Genomic DNA, 20,969 nt, shown 5'->3' with positions numbered 1-20,969 from the left:
GTCTGGGCTATGGTTTTTCCAGTAGTCATGTGTGAATGTGAGATTTGGACGGTGGAAGAATGTTGAGCACTGAAGAATTGATGCCTTTGAACTGTGGAGTCCCTTGGACTGCAAGAAGGTCCAACCAGTCCATCCTAAAGGCCATCAGTCCTGGGTGTTCATTGGAAGAACTGATGTTGAAGCTGATTCTCCAATAGTTTGGTGACCTCATGCGAAGATTTGACTCATTGGAAAAGACCCTGATGCTGGGAAGGATTGGGGGAAGGAGGAGAAGTGGAAGACAGAGGATGCGATGGCTGAATGGTATCACTGACTCGAAGGACATGAGTTTGGATAAGCTCCAGAAGTTGGTGATGGACAGGAAAGCCTGGCGTGCTGCAATTCATATGGTTGCAAAAGTCAGACACTACTGAGGGACTGAGCTTAACTGAACTGATTTAGAGACATCCAACTTTTCTTATGGAAGAAAGCAAAGAAGAACTCAAGAGCTTCCTGACGGAAGTGAAAGAGGAGAGTGAAAAAGTTGACTTAAAACTCAACAATCAGAAAACTAAGATCATGATACCTGGTCCTATCACTTCACGGGAAATATATGGAGAAACCGTGCAAACAGTGTCAGACTTTATTTTTGGGGGGCTCCGAAATCACTGCTGATGGTGAATCCAGCCATGAAATTAGAAGACACTTACTTCTTGGAAGGAAGGTTGTAACCACACTAGATAGCATACTGAAAAGCAGAGACATTACTTTGCCAACAAAGGTCTGTCTAGCCAAAGCTATGGTTTTTACATGACGTATGGATGTGAGAGTTGGACAGTGAAGAAGCCTGAGCGCTGAAGAATTGATGCTTTTGAGCTGTGGTGTTGGAGAAGACTCTTGCGAGTCCCTTGGTCTGCAAGAAGGTTCAACCAGTCCATCCTAAAGGAGATCCGTCCTGGATATTCTTTGGAAGGACTGATGTTGAAGCTGAATCCCCAATAGTTTGGTGACCTCATGCGAAGAGTTGACTCACTGGAAAAGACCCTGATTCTGGGAAGGATTGGGGCATGAGAAGAAGAGGACGACAGAGGATGAGGTGGCTGGATGGTATCACTGACTAGAAGGACATGAGTTTGGATAAGCTCCAGAAGTTGGTATTGGACAGGAAGGCCTGGCGTGCTGTGATTCATGAAGTTGCAAATGTCAGACACGACTGAGTGACTGAGGTGAACTAAACTGATTTAGAGACATGTAACTTTTCTTTATTATTGGCTTTGCCATAAGAACAAATTGCAAGAGTGCATGTGTCTCTGGACGGGTGCTGAACTCAGGCTCTGACCCTTCTGTCCTATGTGAACTGTACATGAACGCATGAAGACATGATTAGCAACTGGCTGCCTGCTCAGATCTTGGAGGGAGATGTTTGTCTCGGAGGATGATATAACAGCACCATCTTGCCTTCTGTTCTCACTGATCCGAGCATTCCTCTCTGCCTCCGTGGAGGAAATGGCCATAAATGTTAGCTAGGTTACACATCTTTGATATCTGTAAGGTGGAAAATTTTGTGCTGTGAGTGTGTCAGTTTTCGCTATGTGGTCTTAGAGACTTCTCTCAAGAATGGCCCTTTTTTGCATTTTGTCTCTGGTATTCCAATGGTTTCGGTTGCTACGTCACCTCACCTCTGTCAGATTGTCCTCAGAGCATTAAAGCTGGGTCTTTACCATAGGGCAGATGATACAGCCCAGATATCCCTCCCAGGTCCACCTCAATGATGGTGGACAGGAGCATCTGAGCTTCTTCTCTGCTGGTAGTTTCACTTAAGGACATGTGTTTTTGTTTTTCTTTCCCTTGATTATGTTGCTCTATGTGATCCCAGAGTTCTCCACTGTCACTGATCTGAGAGGGTTTACTATTCTTTTACAATGTCCTCTCCAAGACCAGCCTCAGCCCCTAAATACTTTGTCTCTTTTTATGTCTCTTTTATTTTGTCTACCTCCTTTTGAAAAGACATGTTTGACTTTCTCGGTATCTTGGGCCAGTCAACCGTGTTCACAATTTGTTTTCTGAAAGTTCTTCCATGTGTAGTTGATCCTTAGATGAACTCGTTGGGGAGAGAGTGGTCTTTGTCTCCTATTCCTCTGATATTTTGGAACCAACCTTCAACCTGCAAGACCCATTTGATTAACTCAAGTGTCGCTGTTCTTCAACCACTAAGTCATGTTTGACTCTTTGTATCCCCTTGGACTGTAACACATCAGGCTTCTCTGTCCCTCACCATCTCCCATAGACTCCCTGAGATCATGTCCTATGAATCGTTGATGCTATCCAAATGTCTCATCCTCTCTTACCTACTGCTCCTCCTGCGTTCAACATTTTTTAAAGATTAGGATCTATTTTAATGAGTCAGCTCCTTGCCTCAGATGAACAAGCTTTGGAGCTTTATTTTCAGCACCAGGCCTTCCAATGAATCTTCAGTGTTGATTACCTGAAGATTCACTGGATTGATCTTCCTGCAGTCCAAGGAACTCTCACTAGGCCACCACAGCAGAGTAGTTCAAAATAACCAATTCTTTGGTGTTCTCACATCTGTACGTGTCTTTGGAAAGACAGTGGTTGTGACTCTATTGGCCAATCAGGTCTTAGTTTTTAAAAAAAAAAAAACTTCTAAATTTGTCACAGCTTTTCTGTCAAGAAGCAACTGTCTTGTAATTTTAAGGTTGTCGTCACCATTTGCAATGAATTTAGAGCCACAGGAAGTGAAATCTCTCATTTTTTTCTGCATGTTCCCATTTTATTTGCCTTGAACTGGTGGGAACAGACGCCATGATCTTACTTTTTGTAATACTGACTATTCAAATGTACTGTTTAGCAAATGTTTCCGTATTATTGGTGACAATTATTGTTTTCTCATAACTAAGTTTTCCCTCCGTGTTTAGGATAAGAAATTACTCTCTGTGTGTTTTCTAACACAATAGCTACTCATTTCATATAATACTGATGATTTTAATTTTCCTACTGAAACCGTGTGTACCATGATTCTGTGAAAACTGGGTGAAATGTTGATAAAATACCCAATCTTTGAAATATTTTCACATTAACATAATGTGTTAAGCCTGTTCAAGATATCTAGTTTGTTTTATTTTTTTCCCTAATATGGATACCAGGCAAATGCAAACTATGACAATACCAAGAATATATGATGTGGAGAGGGGGCAGGCAGCTGAACCACCATGGTATGAAGGGACAGAAGTCTGGTTCACCCATGCTTTCTGTTCTAATATTTGCAGCAAAAATTTAGTGATGAAATAAAATTTTACCTACTGATGTATTGAGAAGATATTCTGATGTATACAACATTGAATTTCATTGTTAGGCTGTCTAGAATAGCCTGATTATGACCTATGCACTGTGCATTTTGCATCTATTTTACCCAATAAAGGGAAATATATATATTTTTAAAAGTATAGTAGCTGTATCCAAAATGTAACAGTTGACCACTAGAAATATTGTTCAGATATGTTTCTTTGTTACTGGAACTTTAAGTTTTAAATTTTTTATCCAATGTAAGGATAGCAGCTGCTTTCATAGAACAATATCTTTAAACACTTTACAGTTGCAATTTTATGGGCTGAAGGTCTCATCAGATATTTGAAATCTAGCTCTTATTATAGAAAGAATAGCAGAAGATGAACAAGGTAATGGCATAGCCTTGAGCAAGAGGACCTAAATTGTTCAGCCTGAAACATGTTAACAAATCTTGGATTGACCAAATAGTTCATTTACTGTCTTTGGTGTGGCAAATGTTTTGCCAGCTTAATAAACAGGCTTTAAATTACATTTGACAAAAAAAAAAGAGAAAAACTTGGAACAAGACACAAGTCCAGAAGCCATTTAAAGTTGTATTTACTGGCGATTTGTAACATATTTTACTTGAGGAGCATAATTTCTACTGTAATGTAAGTTTTTAAAAATACTAATGCAGGGGGTTATATGATGCTATTGGGAATAAAAATGTCTGTACAGTATCTTCGTTAGTCTGAGATTATAAGAAGCATGTTAAAGCAAGGGGTAATGTGGATGATCAAAACCCTGACTTTCATCCTGAAACTAGAGGACAGAGTGTATTTTCAGCCTGAACACGTTTAAGTGTGCCATTCATGTGAAAGCCTTCTAGCATCCAGATAGCTGCTGATACAAGTGTCCGAACTTGAAATGACTTCTCTTCTCCATCATAAATATCAGTTAGACCACAGGAGCATATTGTGATACATCAATTTGCTGCTGATTTAGCTGTTGTTGTTGTTGTTTTAATGGAAGAGTAATTTCTTTAGAGAATTTTTCTGTATTCTGTTAGAATTCAAAATAAATCAATTATAGAGGCACATATATCCCCTCCCTTTGGGAATACCCTCCCATCTCCCTCCCCATCCCTCAATCTAGTTTGAGCATTTGTCATGGGACTTCGCATAGCAGCTGCACTAAATCAAATGGCTCCAGTGAAAATTTTCCAGCTATGTCTACTTCTATTTCTCTGTACCGCAACATATCTCCATTACAGAACAGTCAGTTTGGACTGAGGGTGGAGCCTTCTGCCTTTCCAGGTTTGTATGGTAATATGTCAACCCATGACCATCCTTTTCCTAAACTACAACAGTCAGGCAATTTATTTTTCCCAGTGCCAAGGTCCCTGAAACATCTGCTGTTTCTCTTTCAAGATCCACTCATCAACCATATTCATTATTTGAAAACTGTCCTAAGACAACTGATCTACCAAATAGGAGTCAGATTATGGAGGATATTGAAGTGTAAAATTAATGTTGGGAGATGTTAATAAATTCCTACAATTCTCTTATTTGAAGCATAAAGTTACATATTCATCTTCATAGTGCCAATTTCTATTTTGAAATAATTAAGAGTAAAATGAGTCTTAATTTAAGTTCCTGTTTTACTCTGCATTAATATAAACACTTCTGTTGAAGGTCATACAATAAACACTACACTTGCTTTCACTGAAACCCACAGTCAGTTGATTGACTTTATTGCACAGAAGTGAGCAGACCCATGTTTGGGTTGGTAACAGTCCTGAATGTTAAGAATATGTATAGAAGGGTGATCAATCACTTTTATTTCAGGAACCAAGTAGATTTATTGATGTGACTTTTCTGCGTAAAAATTCTTTAGGAATGACATTTTGCAGGTTTCATGTTTTTGGATCCTATTTATGTAAGCAGACTTTATATTAAGTTGATGTAGAAGTAAACACTGGTTGAACATTGCCCTTCAATTGCTAGAAGACCAGTGACTTTATGATGTCAGAGCTACTCTTCAATTGCTAGGAGACCAATGACTTTGTGATGTCACAGCTTTTTGACTTTGAGAACCATGCTAATGGTCTAGAGAGTTTATCTCTGTACGCCAGCCAAGCAGCATTTGAAGTTGGACTGTGTAAAATCAGACAAATGAGGAAAGTATCTGAAGAAAGAGTTCTCTGAGATGGCACATATTCCTTCAGAAATTCAAGATGTGCCTCGTAAAGATGAATCAACTGGTTCCGAAACCTCCATTAGCTCTTCTTTGTGTGATTACACACTTACTGGGGACTCAGTTTTGAGATCTATGATTGAAGAATATGCTTTTCAGGCTTTGGCTGAGGAATTTGGGATAAAATGGCCACGCTACACATTTTCTGTCTCTGAAACAAATGAGTGGAATGATTTTCTTTCACTCACTTTTCCTCAAAAACTCTGGACTCTAGTTGAAAGTGATCAGTTTGAATCTATTTGGTGGGACGAAAGTGGCACTTCTATAGTGATCAATGAAGAACTCTTCAAGAAAGAAGTCTTGGAAAGAAAGGTCCCTTTCAGAATATTTAAAACTGATAGTATGAAAAGTTTAGTTCGCCAGCTTAACCTTTATGGGTTTAGTAAAAAGCGACAAACTTTTCAAAGATCTGCTTCACTACCTGACTTTCTGGAAGAAGAAAACAATGTCTCAGTTTTGAGCAAGGTATTAACATTTTCCACTTATTGGCAATATGTAAGATTAATTCATGTGACTTAGAAAGCATGTTCACATATGTAGCTAAAACTGAATTTAAAATTGAGATAGCAAATTGTTGAAAACATTTTATTTTTTGAAGTTGAGAACAGCTGGAGGGTAAAATATTTGGTATTTAACAAACTCTTCTAGCAACTTGAAACTGGATACTTGTCCTCAAGCTACTTTAACTGGTATTTATTGTATATATACAACATATTTTTTAGCTGAGGAGCATACCTGTTTTTAACACGTAAGGTGTTAAAACTACTAATGGAGATGTTTTATTTGATGCTATTTAATTTGTATCATTAAAGGAATACATTTTTATAGTTTAGCTTTGCTTGTCAGGTGTACCTTGGTTTACAAAAAATAACTAAATGATTGCATCCTTTGATTTTAGTTACAGGTCTACCAAAATCCAAATTTCAAAAGAGATTTTCCCCAACTTTTAGTAAGAATGAAAAGAAGAGTCGGGATTAACAATGTGTTTCCAAAATCTTCATTAGTTCCAGATTACAAGAAGCATGTTAAAGCAAGGGTCAACATAGATGATTGTAACTCTGGTTTTCATTGTGAAACTAGTGGAGAGAGTCCATTTTCAGCTTCTACAAGTTTAAGTGTGCCTTTCACAAAAAAGACACATACCAGCCAGATTGTCCCTAAAACAAGCTCCCTATCTCCACGTGACTTACCTTCTCCATCATCAATATCAGTTAGACAAACAGAACAGAATGTGGTAGATCAACCTTCTGTTTTAAACCAGTTGAGCATTTTTAATTGGCACTCCCATAGCACCTACACTCAAGTAAATGGCCACGTTGAGGACTTTGCTACTACCGCTACCTCTACTTCTCAGAACCACATCGTATCTCCATTTCGGAGCAGTTCTTTTGGACTGATGGTGGAACCTTCTACATTTCCAGATATGTATAACGATATGTCAGTCCATGACAGTCCTTTTCCTAACCAGCAACAGAGAGGCAACTCAAGGTCCCCAGTGCCAACGATCGCTTATACATCCACCTCCGCTCTTTCAAGTCAATTCATCAACGATATTCCTTATGTGAAAACCATGCTAATTAAAACTGACCTATCAAATAAGTATCAGCTTATGGAACCTAATGAAGATTAAAATTTATGTTGGGAGATGTCAACAAATACCTACAATTCTTGTATTTGAACAATAAAGTTACACATTCATCTGCACAGTTTTGTTTTCTATTTTGAAACAATGAAGAGTAAATTAAGGCTTTATTTCAATGTCTGGCTATTCTTCTGCACTCTTTTATAAACTCTTCAGTTCAAGAAAACATCCATTAGGCATCCTAGGTAAATGGCACCTAATCTATTGTTTGTAAACAAGAAAATGAGAGCAAAGGGAAAAGAGTTAATGGATGTAAAGTGATTTGGGAAATCATCCCTGCTGAAATGAATGGGTGTCTAAATGAGGATGGTACGGGTGAAGGAAGAGATACAAATACAATTTAAAAAAGTACACATACACAGTACGTACCTTATTGCATTCACAGTTACATGATATTCTTTTAGGTACAGGTAGAGTCTTAAGATGAAGAAGGAAATGATGCCCCGCTCCAATATTCTTGCCTGGAGAATTCCGTGGAATGAGGCTCCTGGTGGGTTGCTGTCCATAGGGTCGCACAGAGTTGGACACAGGTGAAATGACTTAGCAGCAGTAGAGTCTTAAGACATTAGACAGGAGATTGTCTTCATTATAGAAATTCATTTCATACTTGAAAATATAGATATTGTAGCATGTCCAAAATTAGGATAACTGTTATACCATCGCTGTGATACCAAAGATTACAGGACATGATCAGTTACTGGAACATGCTCAGCACAAGATAGGATTTTACAAGTGGTATTGTATAGGGTCATTTTAGCTCTGCTGTCCTTAAAGCATACTTTTATTTCCCGCCACGGTGATTCCACCCTATATTTTCTAATGCATATGTAGATTTTGTTTATCTGTTCCCTCAGAGACAAAATAAATTCCTGTAGTGATTACAGCACCTCAGGATGGTTAAGTTCTTTGAAGACAAGATATTTGTTTTCCATAGTAGCTTCATTATCATTTTGTTACACCGTTCTTCTGGAGCTACAATCACACACACACTGCTTTCAGACATGCTAAGCCCCTTCTTACAACTTTGCCTCAACCCTTTCTTGTGGATGGAAGGAACATCTGTTCACCCTCCTACCAAGGTGAGCACAGGTATCAGGTCTTCAATGTGTTTTGCGTCTACCCTCTTTTCTTTATGTATCTTTCACATCAGCTAAAACGTAGACCATGCAAATGACATTTGGTAAGTACTTACTGAATTATCAATAATGAAAAGTAGTCACCAATCCAATGCTATATACACTACTCAACAACATCCTGTAACCTGCACTATTACCATAATTGGCCTTTCCTACTTACTGAGAATATTTTCTCCATTGAGAAATATATATATATATTTACATGAATGTGAAATGTCGGAATTCAAATTATAAAATGATTGCTGCTCTTATGAAGTTTACAGTCTATAAGAACCCATACTAAGCATGTTGTTTCAGGCCGCAGTTCCCTAAAATTCAGTAGTAGTTATAGAGATACTTATGAAAAAACAAACAAACAAAAAAAAGGAATCATTCCTGATAATCATCTAGAAAAGTAATGGAGTAAGGAGGGATCAAAATCAATGGCTGATCCTTCATATAGTTCACAACGAAATACAACGAGCAGAGTGTCTGCCTTTGGACTATGCAGACTGTCATGAACACTACCTAGGGATCTTGGCAATCTGCACTTTGTGGACGTTCCTTTAGACAGTGACAGCTGTGGAATATTTGTGTAGAAAAGGGAGGTGTCCACACAGCACACTCTTTTTCTTTCACTGAAAGTTTTCATTGAATTTGGCTGAGAATACTGTGCTTTAGAGAGGTAAGCATTTTGCAGCCATTGTAAGAGTTATTGAAATCGGTGTCCTTAGTTATCATTTCAAGCCCAAAGTCCAATGGTCTGGTTTTCGGTTTCAGGCATTTTACTATGTAGTCAAATTGCATGCTTTGAGAAATAGCACCTTAAAAGCAATCATGTCTTCTATTTCATTGCCGTGTACTGATTATCCCTTCTCACTCCCTTTTATCTTTTTTCCTGTTCTGTTTTGAGTGGCAGGTCCTTCTCAAAAAGAACAGGATTAACTCCCTTAGTGCTCTGTGGTAAGTGGGAAAGGCATGCATAAGGGCAGTCACTATATCATGTGGCAAAACTACTGTTTTTGTTCCCTCCAGAAAACATGTTATTAAACTATACCTCAATTGCCCTACCATGGGAAGCCTGGTTACATGATACATTAGCTTGGTGATCAGTTCCCATATGGCTTTATCATATCAGTACCTTTAATTCTCAAAAGTTGACAGAGAAAATAGCTCAATACCTTAGGGAAATATTGTACAAGAGTTCAATTTTCTTTCCTTTACTTATTTATTTTATAATTGGTGCCTAAAATAGTAAAAGTTAGAACAAAAATGTAAGTGAGTTAAACACAGAAGATTGAGACAAGAAGTAGAAATTTGATGGGAGAAGGTCAGAGGATAAAATTGGATGCTTAAAATTTAACAAGCAAATGTGTAACTGCAGGGCCGAAATAGGTAAATACGACTTCAGTATTGTTACCCTACAAATTATTTTCATTTTAGCAAATCACAGAATAGTCTTACATGCAAAATATTTTAAGATCCCATGGAATGCACAACAAAGTTATATCTTTTAAAACATTCTGATTTAAAAAGTCACTAGAGAGAAATCATTCAAGTACAAAATAATTTCCAAAACTAAGCCGAGAGACATATCAGAGGAACTCTGGGAAGCTCATAGGTGTCCTTCAGCGAGTCCTTGGGTTTTCTTTTCTTTTTGTAATTGTGTTTAAGCATATCAGATCATGACTGTGCTTGTGTGTGTGTGCATCAGATTAAAAATGTGTTTGTGAATGTATGTCTGGGCTCTCTTTTGGACTTTTCTGTTAGAAATTTCTGCTGAGGAAATAATTCATTCAAAAATATAAACAGGCAGAAATTAAAATGCTCATTCAAAAGTCTTTTTTCTTTTCAAAGTGCAAGACAAATGGATGTGTCAAAGGTTGAAAGCATTTCAATAATAACCAAGCTACTCCATCCAAACATAATTAAAAACCCTGGTGCTCTCCCAATCAGCCCAGCAAAAGATGCGTGGGACCTTAATGTTTATTATGTCTGGCCATAACAAAACACCCAGCCTCTAATATGGCAGTACCACAGAAGGCCATGTAGAGGCCTGGAGTTTCATCCGGGCCTTCCTTTAATAGGATATGACCTTCCTATAGGAAGCATCACACTCACCAGTAATAAACACACTTAGGCATCAAATGAAACTAAGAACGAAACCTGGAATTCTGTTCCCACATGGTGGAAGTCACCTTCCCCCTTCCCAAGTGGATGAGATAGACAGTTAAATTAAAAGGAAGTTATAACATGGCTCACATTCTTCTTACATAATACCTGAACTATCCAAGCCCCACCTCGCTGCTAACAAGCAGGTCGTCTGGCCTCAAATCTGTGTGACCATCATCATATAAGAATTTTATGAATATTTGAGATGCATTGATAGTGCGTATCTGTAAAGCCAAAAGTCTTGAGATCTGATTCAAATAAGAAAACTGTACTCCCTATCTTCAGTTTTATGGGGATTTCATATGCATTCACACACTTCCACAATGCTCAACCTTCATCTGAAGACAAAAACTGTGACATTGAGAGAAGAGGAATGGTCTATTCACAGAGAAGGCCAGTGGTAAAGTCAAAATGGATTCAGTTTCCTACCTACATACATGCTCAGTAATGTAACCCCTTGTAAGCATTCCTAAGGGTGACTAAGATACACAAGTCAAAGATGCTTCTCCCAGGATTACAGAGTTTGATTGAAAGGCTATAAGTTTGTTTACCTCTCACCCCATCCTTCAGATCACATACCATGACTGTTAACACATCAAAAGATGGGCAGCTCTGCACATATTTAGAGACAATGCCTGCTTCTGCCTAAGACCAAGGTTGTAGATCCAAGTGGCATATAGGGTAAGGTTTCCATCTCAGGATACCACATGACACCTGACAAGTTCTCCTTCTCTGGAAAGCTCTCAAAAGACATTGTGAGAAGCATGTTTTGAGGGAATGAAACCAACAAGAGTTGTGTTCTTTCTAATTATCCTCAGTCTCACTTATCATCACATGTACAATGACAAAGTCCCCCAAGCACTGCCAATACCAATTTTTTGATGTCGTTCACCACTCAGTCTTGTCTGACTCTTTGCGACTCCATGTACAGCAAAAACCCTGGGTTCCCCTGCCTTTCAAATCTCCAGAGCTTTCTCAAATGCATGATTTTTGAGTCGGTGATTCTTTGCAGCCATCTCACCCTCTGTCGTTCCCTTCTCATCCTTCCCTCAATCTTTCCCAGCGTAGTTAAGGTGCTTAACAAAGAAATTATTTCAAGGGGCCCAGATTCTTTCATCTTCCCATAGGTAGAAAATATCTCAATCCATTCAATTGCTGTGTCCTGATTTTATTTTGTTAACCATAATATTTGGACAACCTCCACACCTGATCGTTGTACCAAAACTTCTGTAAAACCTGGCTCCTCCCATCCTTCTTCAGAGCAGCATTTCACATTACTTGAGAAGTTGCTCCACATGATTAAAACCTTCTTAGGATGAAAGCCCTGATGAAGAACCATAATTAGTCCCTTTTAGGCTATGCATTTTTCTCAGTCATTAGCACACATTCTAGAATTAAAAAAAAAAAAGAAAAAAGGATTCTTGTGCAGCATCTCAGCTTTAGCCTATGTTTACTAATTCCTGCCTACCAATGTTCTGAAACTCAAAGGCTTGCTCCTACTTATTAAAACCTGAGGGAATTTATGTTTTCATTAATTTGTGGCATCAATTTAGGAAAACATATAACCATACATGTTTATATTATTTTAAAAACATCTTCTTTACTTTTAGAAACAATGACAAGGGTCAAGTGAATGGACACCTAAGTGTAGAGCCTGAATTTATTCTGGGTAACTTAGCTCTGTATTTTAAGTTCTTTTTTTGTTGTTGTTGTTGTTGTTTTTTCTTTGTCTATACATACTAAAGCAGTCCCGGTTACACATTTTCCATGACACACACTGTGATGCTGTTCTTGTCACTTGCACAATTTGGCTGAGGACTGATTTTCTAGCTTCACTTGAAACAAAACGATTGAAATTTGGAGTATAAGAAATATACAATGTTGTGTTTGTTTCTGCTGCATAGTAAAATAAATCAGTTATTAGTGAATATAGCTGAGCCTCCCTTTTGAACAGTCCTCCCATATCCCTCAGGGGTCTGCTCTCCTAGCGCACCACACTCTCCACTAAAGCATTTCATAGCACTGAGCAGGAACTCCTCATTAGCTCTCTACTACATATTTGGTATTTTACATCTGTCAGTGCAATTTGTTCAATTCATTCCATTCTCTCCATCCCACTCTGTGTCCACAAGTCTGTTTTGTATGACTGCATCTCTTTCTACCTTCCAAACGGATTCTTCAGTACCTATTTTAGAGATTCCATTTATATGCATTAATATTCAATATTTGCCCTTCTGTTTCTGAATTATTTCACTGCATCATAGGCTCTAGATTCATTTGTAACTCTACAAATAATCCAACTTTGTTTCTTTTTATGGGTGAGTAATTTTTCATCCTATATATGTAACATAGCTTCTTTATCCATTTTTCTTTCCATGGGCACTAAGGTTGCTTCCCTTTATTGGTTATTATAAATGGTGTTATAATGGTTACTGGGGTACATATAATTTTTTAAATTACCATTTCCTTTGAGTATATAGCAAATAGTGGGATTGTTGGCTTATATGGTAGTTTTATTCTTGGTTATCTAAAGAACTCCCATAGTGTTAGGCAACGTGGCAGCATTCAATTACATTCCTAACAATAGTGCAGGAGGGCAGGAGAATTCTGTATTCTCTACACCATCTCCTTCATATATTATTATACAATTATACACACACACACACACACACACACACACACACACATATATATATATATATATATATATATATACACATATATTTACTTCTTTATCTGGTTGTGACAAATGTCATTTGCTGCATGTGGAATCTAGTTCCATGACCAGGAATCAAATCTGGGACCCCTGCATTGTGATCATGGTGCCTTAGCCACTGGACTAGCAGGGAAGCCCCCTGTTGTAGATTTGTTTTTATCGATGGCCATTTAGAATGGTATGAGGTGATGCTCCATTGTAGTTTTGATTAGTGTGCCTTTGTTAAGTTGAGGTAGTTTTTGCTATGGTCAGTTTCAGGAGTTTCTATCACAAACACTTGTTAAATTATGTCAAAGGTTTTTCAACATCTGTTGAGATGATCATATAGTTTTAATCCTTCAATATATATTGATATGCAGCTACTGAAGAATGTTTGCATATCGTGGATAAACCCCACTTAATAATGGTGTTCGATCCTTTTAAGGGATTGATGAATTTTCTTGGTCGCATTTTGTTAACTATGTGTGACTCTGTTCATCTATGTGATATTGGTCTCTAAGTTTCCTTTTCTGTGTTATCTTGCTGTCGGTATCAGGGTGATGGTGACCTTGTAGGATGAGTTTGTGGGTTTTCCTTCTACTCTAGAATTGTGGAAGAGTTTCAGAAGCTTAAGTGTTAGCGGTTCTCTCAATGGTTCATAAAACTTCCCTGGAAAGCCATATGGCTTTAATTGTGTTTACTGGAAAATTTTTCCATCACAGTTTCAACATTAGTGTTTCTAATAGCTGTGTTCATATTTTCTGTTTCTTCTTATTTGAATTTCTGAGCGTTTGTCCATGGATTTCAGATTCTAAATTTTATTGACTTATAATTGTTTGTTGTAGTCTCTTCTGATCGTTTGTTATTTCTGTAGTATCAGTTATATTGTCTCCTTTTGTATCACAAATTCTACTGATTTAAGTGTTTTTCTTTTTTTCTTTTTCTTGATAAGTCTGGCTCATGATATATCTTTTTTTTTTTTCCTCTCCAGGAGACTCTTTTTAATGATATTGACGTTGGCTATTTTTTCATCATTATATTTTCTTTAATTTCTGCTCTGATTTTTTATCATGTTCTCCCTTCTATTCACTTTTAGGAGTTTTGTCTGCTTTTTCTTCTTTCTGTCAATGATTTAGATTTACTGAGGATGAGTTTGGGGGTTGTGCCACAAACCTAGGTTAGGTTGATTACTTGAGATGTGTAGAATTTATCAACTTCACTCTTTTACTGCTTTAGTGTGCATCATAAATTTTAGATAATCATGTTTTAAGTATTATTTGTTTCTAAACTTATTCTTTCATTTTCTCTGAATTCATCAGTGATCGCTTGGCCACATAGAGGTGTAGAGGCGTATTTGTTAGCGGACATGTAATTGTGTATTTTAGAATGACCAGCCCTTCCCCCTGGCCAAAGTCTGGTGTAAATCATAGCATTGTGATTCAAAAGAAAAAAAAAATGCTTGATACAATTTCCATTATCTTAAATTTACCAAGGCTTGATTTGAGATTCAGTTTGTGATTTATCCTGGAGAGATTTTGTTTTCACTTTAGAAAAATTTATATTCTGCTGTGTTTTTGTGAAATGTCCTGTAAGTACCAAATAACTTTGTCAGGTCTGTTGTATCATTGAACACTTGTATTTCTTGTTAAACTTCAATGTGTAAATAGGAGGATGTTTTCTTTCCAATGTTGTGTTGGCTTCAGCAGGACAACGATGTGTATTAGCCTATAGTATACCAATGTCAGTTTTTTGGTTGTTAATTACTTGTTGTTGCTTATTCATTTTGCCAGGCACTTCAAGAATATTTCTTGTCTTTTCCCTTCTATTTCTGGAATGTTTGATCATCTTTACTATCATTACTCCCAAGTCTTTTTCAGGGAGTGTTCTCATTTCTTCTTTAATTATGCTTTGAGTTTTTCCCATGTCCCTTTGCCCACAACATATTTCTCTGTCTTCACATTTACCTATTCACTGTGTTTACAGTCATTTCTTCCCAGACTTCTGGGTTATTGTTATTGGTCCTAGTGTCCACTCCAAGTCGATAAGGTTGGTCAAGTGGCTAGTGTGGGCTTTGGAGTTGAAGAGATGGCAATTATGTTCTTGAGTCTACAGCTGAGTCTTCCCTGTCTAATGGTGGGACCATATCTGTTTGTGTCATTCGCAGGTATCTATTGGGTTAATCTGACATTAGGCAGTCTATCTGCCAATGATTTGGTTTGTGTTTCTGTCATGCTTGCTGTGAGGCATGAGGCGTCAGCTCTGGGTTGTTCAGGCAGTGGGGTGGAGTGCATTTTAGATTAAAAAGGGAACCTTCATGGAGACTGTCCTAGTTAATATTCACTGTAGACAGGAAGTATGATCCTGGTCTCAGTGCTGGCACCCTGCACGATCAGGGTCAACTTATGTTCAGAGAACCACAATACCATAATAAGTGTTTGAGGAGATTAAAAAAGTAGCATAGATAAATGGCAAGGAAACAAAACCAACAGTAGCACGCACAATAGACACAACAGCGGAGATGGCAGATTCATAGAGAAAATTGATCAAATAAATCTCAAGAAAAAAACAACACCAGAGCAGAGCGACAACTGACAAATAAAGAAAGCAAATATGACAAGATCAGATACAGCCCCCACAGAATAGCAGAAAATCACAGTTAATATAGAAATATACATCTATTTAAAAATGAAGATGGGCACCATCGGCAAAAGGCACAGAAAATAGGAAACCAAAGTAAAAATAGAAGTATATATACATAAATAAATGGTCAAAATAATCTTAAAATACCAAATCAATATGCAGTAATAAAGAAGCCTACAACTGAGAAAAATAGTGCACTGACAACACAAGAATTCAAAGCATCAGAAGAATAATACATATTGCCTTGTGTCTCATCTGATTAGCATCCTAGTCCCCAACATGAGTCACAGGACAATTGCACCTCTTTTGAAAGCTCTCCAGAGGTGGAGAGAGTTGGACTCTGGATCTCTCTAGGGAGAGCTCAGACTCAAAACTGCTATAACACATGTGCATTCTTACAGCTGCCTGAGGCTGGGCATTTTCTTTCATTTGAACTCTTACTGTCTTTTGATGTATTTCATAGACACAATGTCCGTGTCATCAATCATGTATATTTAATCTGCAGCATGCTCAGCTGGTTGGAAGATATGCTAGCCACTGCCTTAATGGCTCTGTTCCTTGGTCTCAGATGTAATTTTTATCCTTCTTTTACATGTGGTCACCAAAGGAGTCTGCCCTGAGACACTTGTGGAGCACTGGGGTCTCTCTTGGTGAGCACAGGGGGTGGTACAGCTGCTTGGACTGCTGGAACCTGGCAGTGCCAATTATCAATAGGAGATAGCAGCCATGGGCAGAAAATATTTGGCTTTAATGGGATCCTTTTCTATCCTGAGGTTGAAGAAACATGAGTGGTACTTCTGGCTGGTCTTTTTCTATTGCCTTGTAGTAGCTTTCAAAAGGTGGGAAGAGAAGGAGCTGCAATGGTATCTCTACCTCCTGAGTGTGACACAGCAAGTAAGGTCCTGCCTCTTTGGCAGTTTGGGAATGCTCAACAGGAATTTCCTACAGCACAACTAATTGTACTTGTTCCATCATGCCATCTCCACATAGTCAACAGCAGTCCTCTCCCAGGAGGGCTTTCTAAATCCTCTGTTCCAGCTTCCAGACCCCATGCACACAGATTGAGCTGTATTGCAATTTGGGGCATGTAGGGTCACATCACACATTGTCTGTGTGACTCCTGCTCTATACAGTTTATATTTCATCAGTTGTTTTACCATGCTTCCTTTCAGTCCAAAGTAATTTACCCTTTAGTGAAGGGGCTTGCCTTCTTCTGGAAATCTCTTTACTGCTTCTCCATCTCCCACCACCCACAAGACAGAGGTTTTTTGTTTTGTTTTGTTTTTTTATAAATTTATTTATTTTAGTTGGGGGCTCATTACTTTACAATATTGTAATAGTTTTTGCCATACATTGACATGAATCAGCCACGGGTTTACATGTGTTCCCCTTCCTGGACCCCCCACCCACCTCCCTCCCCATCCCATCCCTCTGGGTCATCCCATTGCCCCAGCCCTGAGCCCTTGTCTCATGCATCGAACATGGAATGGTGTTCTCTTTCACATATGATAATATACATGTTTCAATGCTATTCTCCCAGAACGTCCCACCCTCACCTTCTCCCTCAGAGTCCATGAAATTGTTCTATGCATCTGTGTCTCTTATTCTAAGACAGAGGTTTTGTCTTGCTTCATCTCATCCTCCTTCTCCCATCTTAATTCCTTTCCATCCCGATATGTCTGATATCCACATGGGCCACTCTGGTGACCATGGTATTCTGTTAGTATTGATCTGATGCTCTGGGAGAACTATTTTCAGGCAGTATAAACGTATAATTTGTAATCCATTCATTGAGAAAGATGCATTTCACGTTCTCCTACATTTCTGCCTTTTTGGAACTTATCAGTTTTCCTGGCAAGCTCTGTTATTCTTTTTTTTTTTCTCTTGATAAAAAAACATGAAATATTAGTTGACATGAATTAATCTATGTGATGGGAAGCCCCATTCAAACACACATAATTGGTACAACTTTGACTTCTGACATGCAATCAAGCACATCTTGTTGTTGTTGTTTTTCTACCGTCCTCTCCCTGATTTGTCTGTCAATGAGGGATTGTCGTCAACATGGAGGAATGCAGAACTTTTCCACATAAAATATAATAGCATAATTTGGTTCGAAAAGTCAGCACTTGAATATATCTAGCAATATTTTTAACGTTCCTGACATTTTCCCGGAGTACACATGCCAGATTTCGGATCTCAAAGTTTGACTCCATTCAGTCGGTGTTGAAGGCCAGAGACTGCCATGGACATAATTTAATTCTTGTAGAAGTAATATGGGAAGTTCACAGGAAACTACCAGTTGTTGTTTTACTACTTGATAAAGAGAGAAAGCAACAACAGCAACAACAACGACCAAAAAAACCAAAAAACAAAACAAAAAAAAAAAACGGGCAAGTGTAGTTAGTGCTTTGATCATAATTATTACTTGATTTTTGGATCGTAGAAAAAGCATGGGAATATCATAAAATCATTGTTATCTGCTTAATTGTCCTTGTTAATGACGTGTACACTGTGAAGCATACACACAACCACAACAAATTGTGGAAAATTATTAAAGAGGTAAGAATACCAGACCACCTCCTGGGAAATGTGTATGCTAATCAAGGCACAACAGTTAGAATTGGACATGGGGCAATTAACTGGTTCAAAATCGGGAAAGGAATATGTCAAAACTATATGTTGTTACTCTGCTTATTTAACGTCTGTGCAGAGAACATCATGAAAAATAAAATCCTAGATGGATCTCAAGCTTGAAATAAAATTTATGTGGGAGTTATGAATAACCTTAATTAACATGATGACACCACCCGAATGACAGAAGAATAGGAACAAGAAGCCTCTCGATGAAAGTGAAAGAGGAGTGTGGAAAACCTGGATTGATACTCAATATTCAAAAAACTAAGAAAGCGGAATTTGGTCCATCATTTCCAGGCGCATCAATGAAGAGAAAATGAAATCAGTGAAATATTTTGTTTTCTTGACCTACAACACCACTTCGGGCATGGACTGCAGCCATGAAACTAAAAGACCCTGTCCCTTGGATGAAAAGCTTTGACTAATCTATTCCACATATTAAAATGTGAAGACATTCCTGGCAAAGATCTGAATATACAAACTTGTTTACCAACAGTCGTGTATGGAGCTGAGAGAAGGACCACAAGAACCGAGCTTCAAAGCATCAATGCTTTGTAACTGTGGGGCTGGAGAAGAATCTTGAGAGTCTTGTGAAGAGCAGAGAGATCAAAGAAATCAACCATGAAGGGAATTAACCCTGACTATTCACAGAAAGACCGATGCTGATTCTGAAGGGCCAATACTTGGTCACCTGAGGCCAAGAGCCAAATCACTGGAAAGAACCTGATGCTGGGAAATATTGAGGGCAAGAGGAGAAGGGAAACACCGCAGACGGGATGGTTGCAAGGCATCACCGAATCGATGGATATGAATTTGAGCAAACTCTGCCTTATCCCAATGAAAGAGAGCCCAGTATAATGCAGTAAATGATCTTAGAGTGTCAGACACAACAGAACATCAAAAATTAAGTGTAGGCACGGCTTGTGGGATGGTTCATAAAGCATATTAATCTCTCATAGTACATAGTGTGATAAGTGAGATTGAGGACAGTGAGAAAGCACAGAGTTCTTATCAGTTTCCTTCCTATCCTCCCTCAAAATATACTTTTTACAAAGACTTTGGAGAGCTCTCCAGGGATGGAAAATTTCTGCAAAGTCATGAGGAATGCTGAGATGGAACCCTTACCCCACATACCACTTGAATGTACAACCTTGGTCTTCTGCAGCAGCAGACATTGTCTCTAAGTACTTCCCAGACCTCCCCATTTTTGGAGGTGTTAGCATGCCTGGTATGTTACCTGAGGAAGAAGATGAGAAGTAAAATATAATTAAAATATCTCAATCAAGCTCTGTAATCCTGGGAGCAGCATCTTTGACCTATGCATGCTAGTATCCCTTAGAAATACTTATATGGGCTGACTTTGCTGAGCATATAGGGAGGTAGGCCACCTGCTTCATTTTTACTTTCCCTATTGCCTTCTCTGTGAAGAAGCCATTCCTCTTCTCTTAATGTTGCAGTTTTTGTCTACACATGAAGGGTGAGGATTGTGAAGGTAAGGAAATGTATATGGAAGCCCCATGAAATTGAAGACAGAGAGTACAAAGTTTTCCTCTTCGAGTCAGCTCTGAAGTCTTGTGGCCTTTTAAAGACACGCACTATCAATGCATATCAAAATAAATTATATTGATAAAATTCTTATTGGCTGGTTGCCACAGACAGCTGAAGCCAGAAGTCCTGTATAGTCAGCAGCTTAGCAGTGGGGCGCGGATTGGAATTTGAAGATATTAGGTGAGAAGAATATGGATGTTATACCTTCTGTCTATTTTAACTCTCTTTCTGATACTCTTGGGCATGGGGAAGGTATGTTCCACCTTGTAGGGACAGAATTCCAAATGTCATTCTTTGTTTCATTTGATTCCCAAGAGTATTTTTCATTAATAATGAATGTGCAGCCTACCTGCTCTCCATCATTTTTAACAGTATCTTCCTGGCTAGGAAGGGAGGGAATATCCCATTACATGGTGATCTGATTGAAAATCCACATGTCGAATTAGCCTTCTCTGTCACTGCCATAATAGAGGTAGGCTGTTTTGTTATTGTGAGATAGTAGACATCTAAGGTCCCTCTCAACTTATTCTTGGCTAACTGTGAGAGTTCCAGAGTTTTTAGCTGTTTTACTGAAGTAGCTTGATCATTAACTAATTGTTCTCAATCTTTTCAATTCACCCCTGTGAACAGAGAAAGTAGTCTTTTCTAAGGTCATTTTCATTTGTATTTCATTTCCCTATTTGTATTTCTGGGTTAATCATTTTTTTTCAGGGAAAAAATCTGTAAAGTGGAAGTCAAAAAGAACACCCAGACATACACAAACACATTTTATTCCTATGCACACACACAGAAGCCCTGCCACACTCTTATGTGCCCAAATCACAAATAACAGGAAAAAAAAGAAAAGAAAATTGAGAATTCTTACTCAGGGACTCTTACTAATTCCATTTTTTTTTCCTCTCTCTCTCTCTCTCACACTTTTTTTTTCCCTTGACCAAATGTGGGAAATTATTTTTCTAGTTAAATGGTTTCACGCTAGTGACATCCTAAACAAGACCAC

At 38.2% G+C, this 20,969-nt stretch overlaps 1 protein-coding gene and 1 pseudogene across 1 annotated transcript; one reads left to right on the top strand and one right to left on the bottom strand.

Moving 5' to 3' along the window:
• The first annotated feature begins 5,341 nt into the window (after positions 1-5,341).
• LOC145537523 (heat shock transcription factor, Y-linked-like) lies at positions 5,342-7,224 on the top strand. The gene is made up of 2 exons (XM_081568219.1): positions 5,342-5,985; positions 6,419-7,224. Exons 1-2 carry the CDS (start codon positions 5,473-5,475, stop codon positions 7,148-7,150), a joined length of 1,245 nt encoding a protein of 414 aa, XP_081424345.1. The 5' UTR covers positions 5,342-5,472; the 3' UTR covers positions 7,151-7,224.
• A 3,338-nt stretch (positions 7,225-10,562) lies between these two features.
• LOC145537746 (testis-specific Y-encoded protein 3-like) overlaps positions 10,563-20,969 on the bottom strand; it is a 37,579-nt pseudogene continuing 27,172 nt past the window's right edge.

The sequence above is a fragment of the Giraffa tippelskirchi genome, chromosome Y, assembly GCF_054371585.1.
Source record: "Giraffa tippelskirchi isolate mGirTip1 chromosome Y, T2T-mGirTip1v1.2.pri, whole genome shotgun sequence".
Lineage (NCBI taxonomy): Eukaryota > Metazoa > Chordata > Mammalia > Artiodactyla > Giraffidae > Giraffa > Giraffa tippelskirchi.
This window is presented reverse-complemented; position numbering and strand designations above follow the sequence as displayed.

What these genes read in the sequence shown, in the direction of transcription:
- LOC145537523 (XM_081568219.1), top strand. Translation starts at nt 5,473, where the DNA reads ATGGCACATATTCCTTCAGAAATTCAAGATGTGCCTCGTAAAGATGAA. An exon ending in ATGTCTCAGTTTTGAGCAAG is followed by an intron (nt 5,986 to 6,418) that starts GTATTAACATTT and finishes CTTTGATTTTAG; the next exon opens with TTACAGGTCTACCAAAATCC.